Source organism: Metarhizium acridum, assembly GCF_019434415.1.
Source record: "Metarhizium acridum strain ARSEF 324 chromosome Unknown scaffold_141, whole genome shotgun sequence".
Taxonomy (NCBI): domain Eukaryota; kingdom Fungi; phylum Ascomycota; class Sordariomycetes; order Hypocreales; family Clavicipitaceae; genus Metarhizium; species Metarhizium acridum.
Genome location: NW_027094020.1, coordinates 398,559 through 410,625, shown reverse-complemented (window position 1 = coordinate 410,625; position 12,067 = coordinate 398,559). Strand labels below are relative to the sequence as shown.

The window sequence follows — 12,067 nt, the reverse complement described above, 5'->3', positions numbered from 1 at the left end:
TTGATGCTACGTTTTAATAGAATATAATCAGTGTTTAAGTTCATGTCTGAGTTCGTCAGGAAGACTAGCCAACGATGCATATTGGCTACTCCTTGACCTAGGTCTTTACATTTGCATTCCACCCACTACACGATCAGAGGCCAGGAATGAAAACATGCCAAGAAAGAAAACCAGTTCGAAGGAAACAAGGCCGCATTAAAGTGTGTGTATTCTTGAGTTGCAGCTTCAAAATGGTTCGCTGCCAAAGTTTCCGTCCCATGCAGGGTAAGCCTCCGGCTCGCCACCTAAGCCGATGCAGGAGCTTCTAGCCTGTTGGGTCCACAAGCATACGACATCTACCTATCGGTCGACCTCATCACATCATCGTCCAAAACTCGACCTCGACATTATTGTCGCCGGGCTCTGTAACCTGGATTCATCAATGAAAATCTCGAATCCGCCGCAGTAGTCTCTCCCAGACCCCATCATGGCCATCTACGAGCAATCCACGCTCAAACATAATGAGCACCTCCTCTTGGTTCGTAGCCCTTGGAGAACGCGGCTAGCCACCAGCTAACACCACATGACGGCACAACAGGACCAACCTCTCCTGCGCCTCCCGCACGAACTCCTCCGCAAGAACTTTCGCTCTGCTCACTTCACAATCGAAAAGGACACATCCACGCTCAAGACCCTGCTCAAGGACTCTGCGACGGCTGCCGTGTCAGGCCGAGCCTCACAGCAAGATGTCCTCCGCAACATTGACACCATGATCACCCGAATGCGGGGAGTCAAGCGGAAGCTCACCACGTACGCAGAAGAAGAGGCACGACTTCACCACCAAACAGCCGCCCGCATCACACACCTCGACGAACTATACTCGATGCGCAGCGTAGACGACGTCAAGTACGAGGCGTGGAGTCGACGACGGCTGGACCGCCTACTAGCAGATTACCTACTAAGACGTGGCTTCAACCAGAGCGCGAGCGAGCTAGCTGAAGAAAAAGACATGCAAGACCTAGTCGATGTCGACACCTTTGTGAACATGAGTCGAATTCGAGAAGCGCTCCTAGGTGGAAGCGTCGCGGAAGCACTGGCCTGGTGTACCGACAACAAGAAGGAGCTGCGAAAGATGGAGGTATGGCCACGCCGACAACCTACAATGCCCCCTTTTATGGAAGCTAACATGCATCGCAGAGCAAACTAGAATTCATGCTCCGCCTCCAGCAGTACATCGAACTGATCCGCACACAATCCGAACCCAAACTCCTCGAAGCCATCACCCACGCCAAAAAGTACCTGATCCCCTACTGGAAGACGTATCCCAAGGAGGTCTCCCAGGCATGCGGCCTCCTCGCCTTCCCCCCAGGGGGCCACTCATCATCCGCCTACTCCGACTTCTACAAACCCTCCCGCTGGTCCGAGCTAGCAGACCTCTTCACCACGGCGCACAACAGCCTCCTTACTCTGCCGTCCGTTCCCCTCCTCCACGTCGCTCTCTCGTCAGGCCTGTCTGCCCTGAAAACGCCCGCATGTCACTCATCGGCCTCGCACCAGGGAGAAGGCACCTCAACCCTCGGCCACGGCGTGTGTCCCATTTGCTCAACCGAGCTGAACGAGCTCGCTAGAAATGTACCCTATGCGCATCATACCAAGAGCCACGTGGAACACGATTTGATGCTCTTGCCGAACGGAAGGGTGTACGGATCACAGAGGTTGCAGGATCAAGCAAAGAAAGCGGGGCTACCGCCCACATTGGTGAAGGATATCCAGACTGGAGAGGTGTTTGCCGCTGAAGGGTTGAAGAAGGTGTACATTACGTAGGGGGCCTTTTTTGAGGCTTGGAATCGGTACTGCATCATTACATAGGGGTAACATGCTAGGGAACTGTTGGCATGGATCATGACTTTTTTTATTCTGGCGTACAAGGGCAAGCGGAGCTTATGTTATATGGTGTACCCTGTCATTTACGTCACAGCGTTTCAAGAACACAGAATGGCACTCAAGACTACAAACCCCTGTTTTTCCATCTCAACTAGCTGAGAAAAAAAAAATGGTGTACCAAGGGACATCCAGACCCTTTGTGTACGTACGACGCTACAATACATGATCGCTTGGAAACTACGGCTAGACGATAGGCCAGTCAAACCGGCACATCTCTCATCTCAGTCTCCTTGGCAATAGACAACTCCGACTTGACGAATGCAGCTATTCGCTGCAATCCACTCCGTGTGCCAACCCGACCTTCTTACCGTCCTAAACTCCCAGAAATATCCAGTCCAGGTATTTCCGTAAACCGCTTATGCCTCCTAGACTCAACGGGATGCTTAACTTTGCTTCCTTCAGGCTCTTCGACCGGGACACAACGACCCACAATTCCATGTCAATGACTGATCAGAGAGAGCAAATCTAGGAGACAGCGGAAAACTCTTGATTGAAAATGTAATCAAGAGTAGGAGGTAGATGACAAGCACCCCATTGACCAGACCGACCAAACCCAAATGCATGCGAAACAATCAATATCAAAATAGACTCATTATCAACAACTACATCTGCTACAGTTGTGCAGAAAAGGGATCAATCCCGTTGATACAAGGAAAAAGAGTGCGCACTAGGTCCTCCGCTCTACGACATGGGCGGCAGCTGGCATCCGTGTGCAGAACCCTATCTGCTGTTGCCGGCAAAGGCGAAGCTTCCAAAGACGCCGCCACCTCCCCCGGGAGTCATAGGACCCATGTGCGACATACCTCCATTGGAATTGTGATTCTGTGTAGCTACAGGACTGCTGATGAGGCTAGCGGGTATTTGGTTGGGCGTGCTTGGGGTGCCGCCATTCTGGCCATGATCGTTGCCACCCTGCGGCATCATAGGAGGCATTGGACCTTCGGGAACTCCCAGACCCCAGACTCTACCAATGTGGTCTTCAGGAATTGATCCATTGAAGATCCTATCTCGCATCTGGAAGAATACTTTCCCAGTAAGAAGAGAGTCTGACCCAGCCTGATGCGCTGACCCAATTCGTTTGACTTTGAACGTCTCGGCAATATTCTCCAGGCCAGACTTGTGCTCGAATTTGTTCAAGATCTCAACTACAGCGGGATCATTAGGCGTGAGGAATCCTTGCGTGTGTAGCCGTATGGCATACTTCATGAGGTGCTTGACATCGTATGTCGTGGGGAAATACAGCTTCATCTTGCTGTCAAACTCAGCCTCGTCGTTGGGCAGCGGCGTACAGATTAGCAGCTTTGTGAGATACCCAAAATCGTACCCTCCATGGAAAGAGATCCATCTAGCTTCGTCAAAGCATACTAATCCCGAGGGAATGAGAAGTGCGGCGAATGCCTTGGGATCGATGCCATCTCGTTCAAGAAGACTAAAGTCAATACCAGCCTGCTGCAGCGACTCGATAGACTTTTCATTATACATGTCGTCCTTGAGGGAGAACTTGAAATTGAATTGCCACGAGTACGGGAAAGGTCCCTGGCTGGCCGCCTTCATGGCTTTGGGTCCAAGTCCCAAGTCCGGTCCGGGTCTTGCCGGTGGAGTCTCGCCTTCTTCGTTGAACAGAGTCAGTCCAATTTGGATAACCTTGAGCATGTCGACGTTTGTCCGTAAACATTGATAGTGGTAATCACTTTTGCCCCTGAATGAGCCCATAGGTCTGGCAACAACTCCGGGGAATTCCGTATCCTGTTGTTTCGTACCGTTAGCATTCAAAATGTACAAATGCTGGTTGGGGGCGGCCATGAATAAAGCGTAATAAGGACTTACCATGGCAATGAATGGATACTTGTCCACAATGTCTCTTAATACCGCCATTTCTTCCTCTAGATTATGTTTCCAGACCTCTCGTATTCTTCCCTTATTAGTTTGGGCTCTCATTGTCGGATGCTCCATCAATACACCGTGCTGCAACTGCCCCCCATGCTGAGGTTGTTGCAATCCGGCAGCGGGACCATGCGCAAAGCCCATTCTAGCGCTCTGGCTGCCGAAGCCGGAGTCAGCAAATCCTGACCCATTGAGACCAGCAAAGGCGTTGCCGTTGGCTCCTGCAAAGGAGCTTATCTGGGTATTGGCATTCAGATATTGGTTACCACCCATCGGCCCGCCTTGAGGCTGTCCATGAGAAGAGAATCCGGGTTGGTGGAAAGGCCCACCAACGCCAGGACCGGCGCCGAAGCCCCGGATCGGTGGTGGCATATGGTAGGAAAGCGGCGGGGAAGCCTGGTTGTAGTTTATAGAAGTCCCGGGTGAAGCCAGTTTCTGATGTAGTGGTTGTTAAGAGGTGGTGGATGTATGAGTATGACTAACGGGTGGTTGGAAATGTTCTTGTTGAAGCGGGATTGGTCCTCGTTGTTCTTGAAACGACCAAGGGTCGGTAGGGGATTGCCGATGTTAACGCTGTGGTCGCGGACTATTACACCATACCTCGGCGAGTATTCCGTGAGTGATTGCTTTGCCTTGTTTCGCAAAAGTTAGCCTACTACCTCACCTCATAAACGGCGAAGTGCACCTCGGCGAGATTGTTGACGGACCGGACCCCTTGGCGGCGAAGGACGGATAGGAGTTTGCGGTTGGATTTGCCGAGATATTACTTGCGAGGGAACTTGATCCCTAATGGAAGAACGTATGCGCGAATGTGGACGAGCTCCCCTGGGAGTATATGGATATATTTGTCGTCCCTGCTGTCGCTGCTGCGCTTGCGATGCGGATAGCTGTTCAATAGGTTGTCGTGTCTGTCGCGGACAGCGAGGAGCGTTGGGAGGAGGCTGTGGACGCGGTGGCGGCTGTTGCAGCTTCTTCTGCTTCTGCTTCTTCCCCTGCTGCGAATGTCGTGGTAGCTGATTGAGAGGCTCCTGTTCGAGGCCCCAAGGAAGTCGCCCTGCTTGTCCCACTGCTCGCCTGCACGTCTGCGTCCAAATTTTTCGGGTGATAATAGGATATGGATGGTGCACCGGCACTTCCTAAAGGTGCTGATCAAGATTCATTGAATACAGGCGCAAGTGTCGAGTGAAGCTGTTCCGAGGGAAAACGACGGACGCTTCAGCCTTAACAGTATTCGAGGCACCAACTAGGAAGAGGCACCAGACAAGATGAAACCTGGACAAATCGCGGCAACACGTCCGTGAAAGAATGGAATGCAGATATACCGCCGCTGTCCTGATTTGCAGGTAAACCTTTTCGGTCCAGAGATATCGAGGGGTTAGCACTGAAGCTACTCCGTTCGCACGCGTGTGCTCCCGTGGATTCGCTCGATGGGCGGCAAGGGTACAGTAAGGCTGTGGGAGCTGATTGCCAAAGGTGACCGCACGACGGTTCTTGGGGTGTGCGGTGCGTAAACTGACAAACGTGGGTGGGTTGCGTTTCGCGTGATGCCTCAAAAGCTGGAGTTGTAGTTCAAGAAGACCTCGATGGGACCTCCGATTCAAGGCAAGGCCGTCTGCTCAGACCGACTCGGGTTTACTTTCAGTGTTGCCCAATTGCAAGTGGCCCGTGCACCGTCTCTGCGCAAGTTGGCAGGTACGTGGGGCCCAAAGTCGTTGCCTCTCAGAAGGACGGCGCTCACCAGCAACTACGTTGTTCCGGGCCAGCGACGAATGAGCGGCCGTCCATTCTGTGGGATCCTAAGCAGCCGGCAAACCACCCTCCAGAGTGCCAGACTGCGAATAACCTCTTAGCCTCGGATCACCACGCACTCTCTTCACCACACCGATTCCGTCGCCCACTGGTCATAGGCGGCTCAACTGGAAACGATGCTTCCTACCAGGTACGATCTCAGCGCAATTGGGTGCCTGTGCGAGTGAGCAGGCGACGTCTCCCTAGCTCCCCGCGTGCAACAACATTCCATCGACGCAAATATAGCTAACGCCCGGCAAAACAGAGTACTCCGAGCGGCCCGCGGGTCCAAGGCCAACATCACCGGCTTCAACATGCGAGCGTTCAAAGAGGCCGCTGGCCAGCCGCGATACGATCCCTGGGAACGAGCGTACGTCACAATCTCCCCTCTACGAACCCAGCGAATTTCGCAATTCCGGCAGCCCAAACGACTCTAAAAACTGATTACTGACTTGGTGAAATTGTAGTGAGGCCTGGAGATATACAGGCACATTCTCCCGCTTCAACCGCTTCAAAGGCTCCCTACCCGGCCTGGGCACCGCCACCGTCGCTTTCGCCGGATACTGCGTCTACGAGCATTTCTTCATGGAAGACGAGCACCACGGCGAGGCCCACCACTAAACATACCATCGCGCGGGTTGATATGAGCTGGGGGCGGGGGGAGGGGGAAGTGAGAATCCGAATTCGAGTGAGACAAGGGATTGTGTACAACCCGAAAGATTGGGGGATGTAGAAGAGGAAATATGTACATATACGAGCGGCCAAAAAAAGAGCTGGCTTTTTTCTTTGTTAAACGATTTGCTTAGGCTGTATATGAGCTGGGCAATAGAATTATTGATGCAAAGCAGCCTCGGATGCGTTGCTGTTTTCAAGACGGGACTTGTGCGTGGAAGTAGACGGCCGATTACAAGAGAGTTCAGGTTTGACGAGAGGGCAACCCCATTTTGCGGAGTGGGGATGAAGAAAGCCACTGACCACTATTTATAAAGGCCTTGTGATATATCGCGATGAATCACTATTTCGGAGAGAATAGTAGATCGACGCTCAAGGAATTCGCTTTGATTGGGACAATCGAGCGATAGCAAGGGACAACACCCTTCGTAAGAATAGATATGTGCAATAAGACATCTGGCTCTTGAAATAAGAAATTGTGTTGCTACAAACCACACGCCTACAAAGCTCAAGGCATTCACAATCAAGTAAGCCGTCAGAAGCTAATCACAAAAGACACCAGAAATAAGGGACAGCTGATTGAATTGTAATTCGTCATAGGGTATATGCTCATCTATCTATCATCATGCGTTACACAAATAAAATGCCTTTTGCATCCAGCCTACCCAGTCTCGTGATGAACCCAACTGCGGTTAGGTCCTAGTCCAGACAGCATTTTTATCAACATTGAAAAATAATGCACGTTCTCCATGCAAACTTGTTACGCCCGTAGGCCCATGACGGCATCAAGTGCCTCGTCAACGGCATTCTCTAGCTCCCCGAGTCTCTTCTTCAAACACACATTCTCGTGTCTTAACAAACTAGCCGTATCCCAAGCCATGCCAGCATCTTGGCCCTGGCAATTTCGACAGCCTTGGACAATAGCTCGCTCACCATCTCTGCCAGCATCGCCAGAAATACCCTTGAACAGCTTTTGAAAGGTGGACATTTGGGGTTGGGATTGGCGTGTGGGACGAGGCGGCTCCAGCATGGTGGGTTTTGGTATTGGTGGCATTGAGATGTTGTTGCCGTTGTCGACATAGACGCCATGCGCGTCGGATATACTAGCCGGCAGCGTGGGGCTGCGTGACCTCGAAAATACACTGACTTCATCTACACTTTCATCATCAGTGTCGAAGCTCGCCTCGTCAGATTTGGCAGTTCCACCACTTCGACGGCGGTATTTCTTCCTTTGGTCGTCTTCCACACCGAGATCCTCGGATATGGTTGACATGCCGGAAGATAAAATGCCGCCCTCTCTGATACATTTTTCTTCTGCGCGTAGCCTCTTTTCGCGACTGAGTTCCTCCAGCAGAGCTTGCATCATGGCTTCTGTCTCTGCAGCTTTTTGTGCCATGCCTTCTAACTGCATCTTCAGATGAGTAACCCGTGTCTCGGCTTCGATTTTCTCCTCTTCTTGGGCATCCTTTTCGGCACGGAGTTCCTGGCATACAATGGCCTTATGTTGGTAGGCTGCCTGAAATTTTCGTAGTAGACCGAGGGCATTCATTTGTAAGTTCTTGAAAGCGGCGGGTGAGTTGGATTCGCCGTCGGACGGCGAACCGCCGGGGAATAGAGCTGCATCAATGTCGATATTCATTAGCTCGTCGTCCTTAGGCACCGAGACTGGAGCGGATGCTAGACCCTTCAGCGTCGAGGCCATATTGAAGAAGGAGAACCGGGATGCTGAAGTAGGCGAAGTGACCTTTTGTCGAGAAATGTTGGCCGCAGGTGATAGGGCGGCCACAGTGGGAGAGCTTCGTGATTTGGTAGGTGTGGATTCAGGTGATGACGTTTTATCTTCTGCTGGACTATCCTCAACGGCCCTGTTATGTCGTCTCACGTACCAAGCGCCAGGCCGAGCTTGAGATCTGTCCAGTGCTTCCCTGCCCTTCCTGTCTCCCGTCAAAGACATCTTAGCCCTATGTTTGCGTAAATGATCGAGAGTAGACGGTGAACCCGGAACTGGAAACACCTCCTCGTCCGAACTTTGCACGTCTCCTGGAACCGTAGACTTCCGCAGCGGAGACTGCCTTGTCGGAGAAGCTGGCTCAGGCCAAGTTTGTCTTCGTGCAAAGGCTGTTGTGGGCAGAGTCGGTGAACGGGACAAGCTCTTATCAACGCTGGTTACGGCTGCAGAAGAAGATTGAAGGGTGCTCCAAGAACTGTTGCAGAACACATCTTGCCCCTGGACGGGGGTTTGGCCTGGGGAAGATTGGTCAATGACCGGGGGTGCAGAGGTTTGCATGGTGTTGGAAGTGGGGATTTATGTTGAAATCGATGTCGTAGCCCCCGGCCCTTTTGGTGTCTCAATACGTGGAGGTGGTCTGGGTGCTCGTCCGAAGTTGCCTGTCAAAGTATTTGAATCTGAGGAGAGGCGCGGCTTTTGATGTAAAAAAGAGACAGGAGTATGAGAGTAAGGAGGGAAAAAAAGAAAAAGAGGTGGCAGCTGAGGAATGGAGACTCAAGCTCTGGTGGCCAGCGGGGTGACGGTTTAACTTCCCAAGGCGGCGGCAACGACAAGCAGCTGGCCGATATCGTCAATGTTTCCCGCGAGCCCCCACGAGCGACCCAACGCAAATCGATGATGTGGAGGCAGCTGTCATTCAATGAAACACCAGATCCCTGATGCGAAGGGGTTTTGGGAGGGCGATTTACTCGTTATTGTAGAGCTCTGTTTTGGTGGTGAGGAGCTAAACAATGCAAATCGACAACCGGCCCGCTCTGAGACGTTGCATGAATCAAGGATGTAGCAGCAATGGAGCCAGCTTTAAAAACTAGGGAGACTAGGCTATGCTAGTGGGAATCGGCTAGTGTTCAACATCAAGTCGGAGACGACGAGGCCGAAGTGCTGGGCAGCGTTTGTTGCTTGTTCTCTTGGAGTCCTCAGCCCAACGTTGGCATGTGGTGCGTGGGCGGGTGGAATGCAGCAGGACCATACGGCCAGTAAGATGATGGACGGGCGGCACGGCAGGATGGGAATGGCCGTCGACAGAGGTCAAGGTATGCAGTGGCAGCCAATGTGGTCTTGAAGAAGCCCTTTGGAAGGGTTAGAAATGGGAGAATCAACGTGAAGGGCGAGGGAAAGGAAAGCACTTGAGTGACTTGACTTCATACGTCTGGTCGTACTATCTAGCATGTGAATTGCAGTCGCAGGGAGCAACAACTTACTTCTAAGTACCCTAGTCACTCTCCACAAGCCCTCCGCCCAGCTTGCCAGTTGCCAGGCAGCCCTGCAGCTTGCTTGTCAGCCCAAACAGATCAGACAACATTGAAAACACCCGCATTTGTACTCCATGCTTATGCACAGGTGGATAGCGACGTGGGTCCCCAGCAAGCTCCATCAAAACCTGGCCGTTGAGTGGCTCGACAGGCTGGTAGTGGCGGTCTTTAGCTCCCAGCCCGGACTTGACGTTCCATGTCCCCCAAGGATCAACCGGTCCAAGCGCCCCACAGGTGGCTCAGTTCGGATGTGCCAAGTCGGCCACCGGTGTTACTACTCCGTGCATATAACTACCACAGAGTACCCACTCGAGATGTTCATAATTTGAACACGGAACTGAACTTCCAACCACCGCTAGTTCCAAAAGCCGTAGTAATTGTAAAAGGCCCATCACAACCACGACGCTAGCGGATTTCATTGTGATCCATTTTCCCCGTCATACTCCGTACATGACCGTTGAATGATGAAATGATTTGTGTGAGTTCTCGGGGTGATCCGAGAACAATGCAGCCTTGGAATGCAGGACGACCTTTGTTTGGAGCAGCGGCATCATGGTTGCCAAACCCGTACAGCCTTATTCCTACGGAAATGGAACATGAACTCGTTGCGAGGCGCGTCGTCTCTTGCCATCTGATGGCAAAGTTCTCCCGGAATATCGATAAAGAAGCGACTTCTCTCCACTTGTTTGAGATGGATTTACACAATTCTCAGCTGCTGGGCACATCAGTGGCCCCAAGAGATAGGAGCATGTTTCTGATTGGCATTCATTATAAGGAGGGAGTATAGGTACTTTTAAATGTACATCTGGCAATGTCGTAGATACAATACTACACACGGAGCCAGGTACTCCGTAGATGGCGCATATGCTCAGATACACTGCAGTTATTTTTCAATATTACAACTTATATGTGTGCTACTCATCTTCATCTTTACTACTATCGTCGTCGTCGTCCTTCTCCTCAACCTCACTTTCTGGATCCTCTTCCTCACTATCTTCCGCACCGTCTGGCCGAGGAATCATCACATATCCTGCCAAACACGTAATGCGATTCTCCGACTCAAATGTGCCAGCCAATTTCCCAATTGGATTCTCGCCCGTCTTATCCTTCGCAGCAGCCGCAACCAAATCCTTTGCTTGTAGTATCCAGACCCGAACTTTGCCCTCACTGCTTGCTCCGACCAAGTACAACGTCCCCTGGTTAACCCCGCTTGGCAAGACCACGATATCCTTTATCCGGCCAGATATGCCCTCTGCCTTCCCACCTACAAAGCCCACCAGCTTGGCACTAGACAGGGTCCCCTTCTTCCCATTGACTTCCTCTGGCGGTGATAAATCGTCCCGCCTGGTGGAAAAGAAGAGTATCCGTCCATCCTCGGTAGCGACCGCCAAAAGCGACGTTTTGTCGGCGCTGATATAGGTGAATTGATGGACCTTGGTTCTCTGCCCCGTCATGACACGACATTTGGGCACGCTGTCCATCCCATAGACCACCACGTCACGGTCGAACCCTACGGCAAACTCATCCGCACCATCGGCATTTCCCCAGACAACTTTTCTCCCTTCCCCTGTAGAATGCCTCCCCTCTCCAATCTCCTGCAGCATTTCTTTGCTGAAGCTCAACACACCGGCCTTCTTGCCAGTGACTAAGTTCCACAAACGCATGCATTTCTCCCCCTTGGACACACTGATCATCAACTTCATACTAGGGTGAATGGCAAAGTCATTCACACCCGAAGGCGTGGCCCCAAATGCCGCCGTATCACCGCTTGGTCTGCCTTGGGCCTTTGGGATAGGTGCCTTGATGGTACTTAATACAGACCAATCTCTTGTTCTGGCAATCGCAATGGTAGAATCTTCACTGGCAGTGAGAAGTTTTGATCTCGACGGGAAGCGAAGCGCAGTTATTGTCGAAGCATGGTGGAACAAGGTCCCTAGTTCTCTGTTCTTGGGATTCTCAAGAATAGGCCGCGGCGCAACCTTGGCGAGAAGATCTTGGTTTTTCCGACTAGGAGGGTGCGCCGATAGATTGTAGATATTGATTCGCTCGTCCGTGCTTCCGGATGCCAAAAGCACCTTCTGTGTTTGTCCAGGCACCGCTGCGGAGGGAGGCGACACCGCTACGCATCGGATAGCGGAATTGTGTGCGTTGAAGAGAAAGGTATCTGCAAATTCGGTCTTATCGTCGGAAATGGTGGCAGTTAAGCCGTGCAGGACTTGATCATAAGACCCGACAATGATCTGGATGGTTTCGGGATGAAGTAGTGAGGACGGGTTAGATTTCGGTTTGGTATCGGCTGCCTTAGATTTCTTGGATTGGACAGGGTTAGCCACGGCGGAGTCGCTGCCGTTGACGGCTTGTCTCTTTCTTTTCACCATCTTATAGTCTTGTGATCAAATGCTGCTTGATAAATCTGATATAAGTTGGGGGTGGGTGGTTAATGATACTGGGTAAAAAAAAAAAAAAAATTGGGCAGTATTGATAAGATAAGAGCTTGTGAAGTGAAGTGGGTCAGACATGTACCACAGCAAGGGAAAAC

The 12,067-nt window shown here is 51.7% G+C and overlaps 5 protein-coding genes across 5 annotated transcripts; 2 read left to right on the top strand and 3 right to left on the bottom strand.

Annotated features, from left to right (window-relative positions):
* The first annotated feature begins 359 nt into the window (after positions 1 to 359).
* On the top strand, positions 360 to 1,996 carry FYV10 (GID complex subunit containing RING finger motif). Its single transcript, XM_066119384.1, has 2 exons — positions 360 to 1,117; positions 1,177 to 1,996. Exons 1-2 carry the CDS (start codon positions 563 to 565, stop codon positions 1,801 to 1,803), a joined length of 1,182 nt encoding a protein of 393 aa, XP_065975177.1. The 5' UTR covers positions 360 to 562; the 3' UTR covers positions 1,804 to 1,996.
* Positions 1,997 to 2,643: 647 nt separating this feature from the next.
* Positions 2,644 to 4,179, bottom strand: POP2 (CCR4-NOT core DEDD RNase subunit; the record flags this gene model as incomplete). The annotated part of the gene is made up of 2 exons (XM_066119383.1): positions 2,644 to 3,669; positions 3,751 to 4,179. The coding sequence occupies 2 exons, from the start codon at positions 4,177 to 4,179 to the stop codon at positions 2,644 to 2,646; spliced, it is 1,455 nt and encodes a 484-aa protein (XP_065975176.1).
* A 1,353-nt stretch (positions 4,180 to 5,532) lies between these two features.
* On the top strand, positions 5,533 to 6,748 carry J3458_008776 (uncharacterized protein). Its single transcript, XM_007810963.2, has 3 exons — positions 5,533 to 5,746; positions 5,861 to 5,965; positions 6,063 to 6,748. Exons 1-3 carry the CDS (start codon positions 5,733 to 5,735, stop codon positions 6,214 to 6,216), a joined length of 273 nt encoding a protein of 90 aa, XP_007809154.2. The 5' UTR covers positions 5,533 to 5,732; the 3' UTR covers positions 6,217 to 6,748.
* A 108-nt stretch (positions 6,749 to 6,856) lies between these two features.
* Positions 6,857 to 9,407, bottom strand: J3458_008775 (uncharacterized protein). Its single transcript, XM_007810962.2, has one exon. The coding sequence runs from the start codon at positions 8,552 to 8,554 to the stop codon at positions 7,028 to 7,030; it is 1,527 nt and encodes a 508-aa protein (XP_007809153.2). The 5' UTR covers positions 8,555 to 9,407; the 3' UTR covers positions 6,857 to 7,027.
* A 1,001-nt stretch (positions 9,408 to 10,408) lies between these two features.
* MAK11 (60s ribosome biogenesis protein mak11) lies at positions 10,409 to 11,955 on the bottom strand. The gene has a single exon (XM_007810961.2). It carries the CDS (start codon positions 11,904 to 11,906, stop codon positions 10,443 to 10,445), a length of 1,464 nt encoding a protein of 487 aa, XP_007809152.1. The 5' UTR covers positions 11,907 to 11,955; the 3' UTR covers positions 10,409 to 10,442.
* Positions 11,956 to 12,067: the final 112 nt, after the last annotated feature.

What these genes read in the sequence shown, in the direction of transcription:
- FYV10 (XM_066119384.1), top strand. Translation starts at nt 563, where the DNA reads ATGACGGCACAACAGGACCAACCTCTCCTGCGCCTCCCGCACGAACTC. An exon ending in AGGAGCTGCGAAAGATGGAG is followed by an intron (nt 1,118 to 1,176) that starts GTATGGCCACGC and finishes CATGCATCGCAG; the next exon opens with AGCAAACTAGAATTCATGCT.
- J3458_008776 (XM_007810963.2), top strand. An exon ending in TACGATCCCTGGGAACGAGC is followed by an intron (nt 5,966 to 6,062) that starts GTACGTCACAAT and finishes GTGAAATTGTAG; the next exon opens with TGAGGCCTGGAGATATACAG.
- J3458_008775 (XM_007810962.2), bottom strand. Translation starts at nt 8,554, where the DNA reads ATGCAAACCTCTGCACCCCCGGTCATTGACCAATCTTCCCCAGGCCAA.
- MAK11 (XM_007810961.2), bottom strand. Translation starts at nt 11,906, where the DNA reads ATGGTGAAAAGAAAGAGACAAGCCGTCAACGGCAGCGACTCCGCCGTG.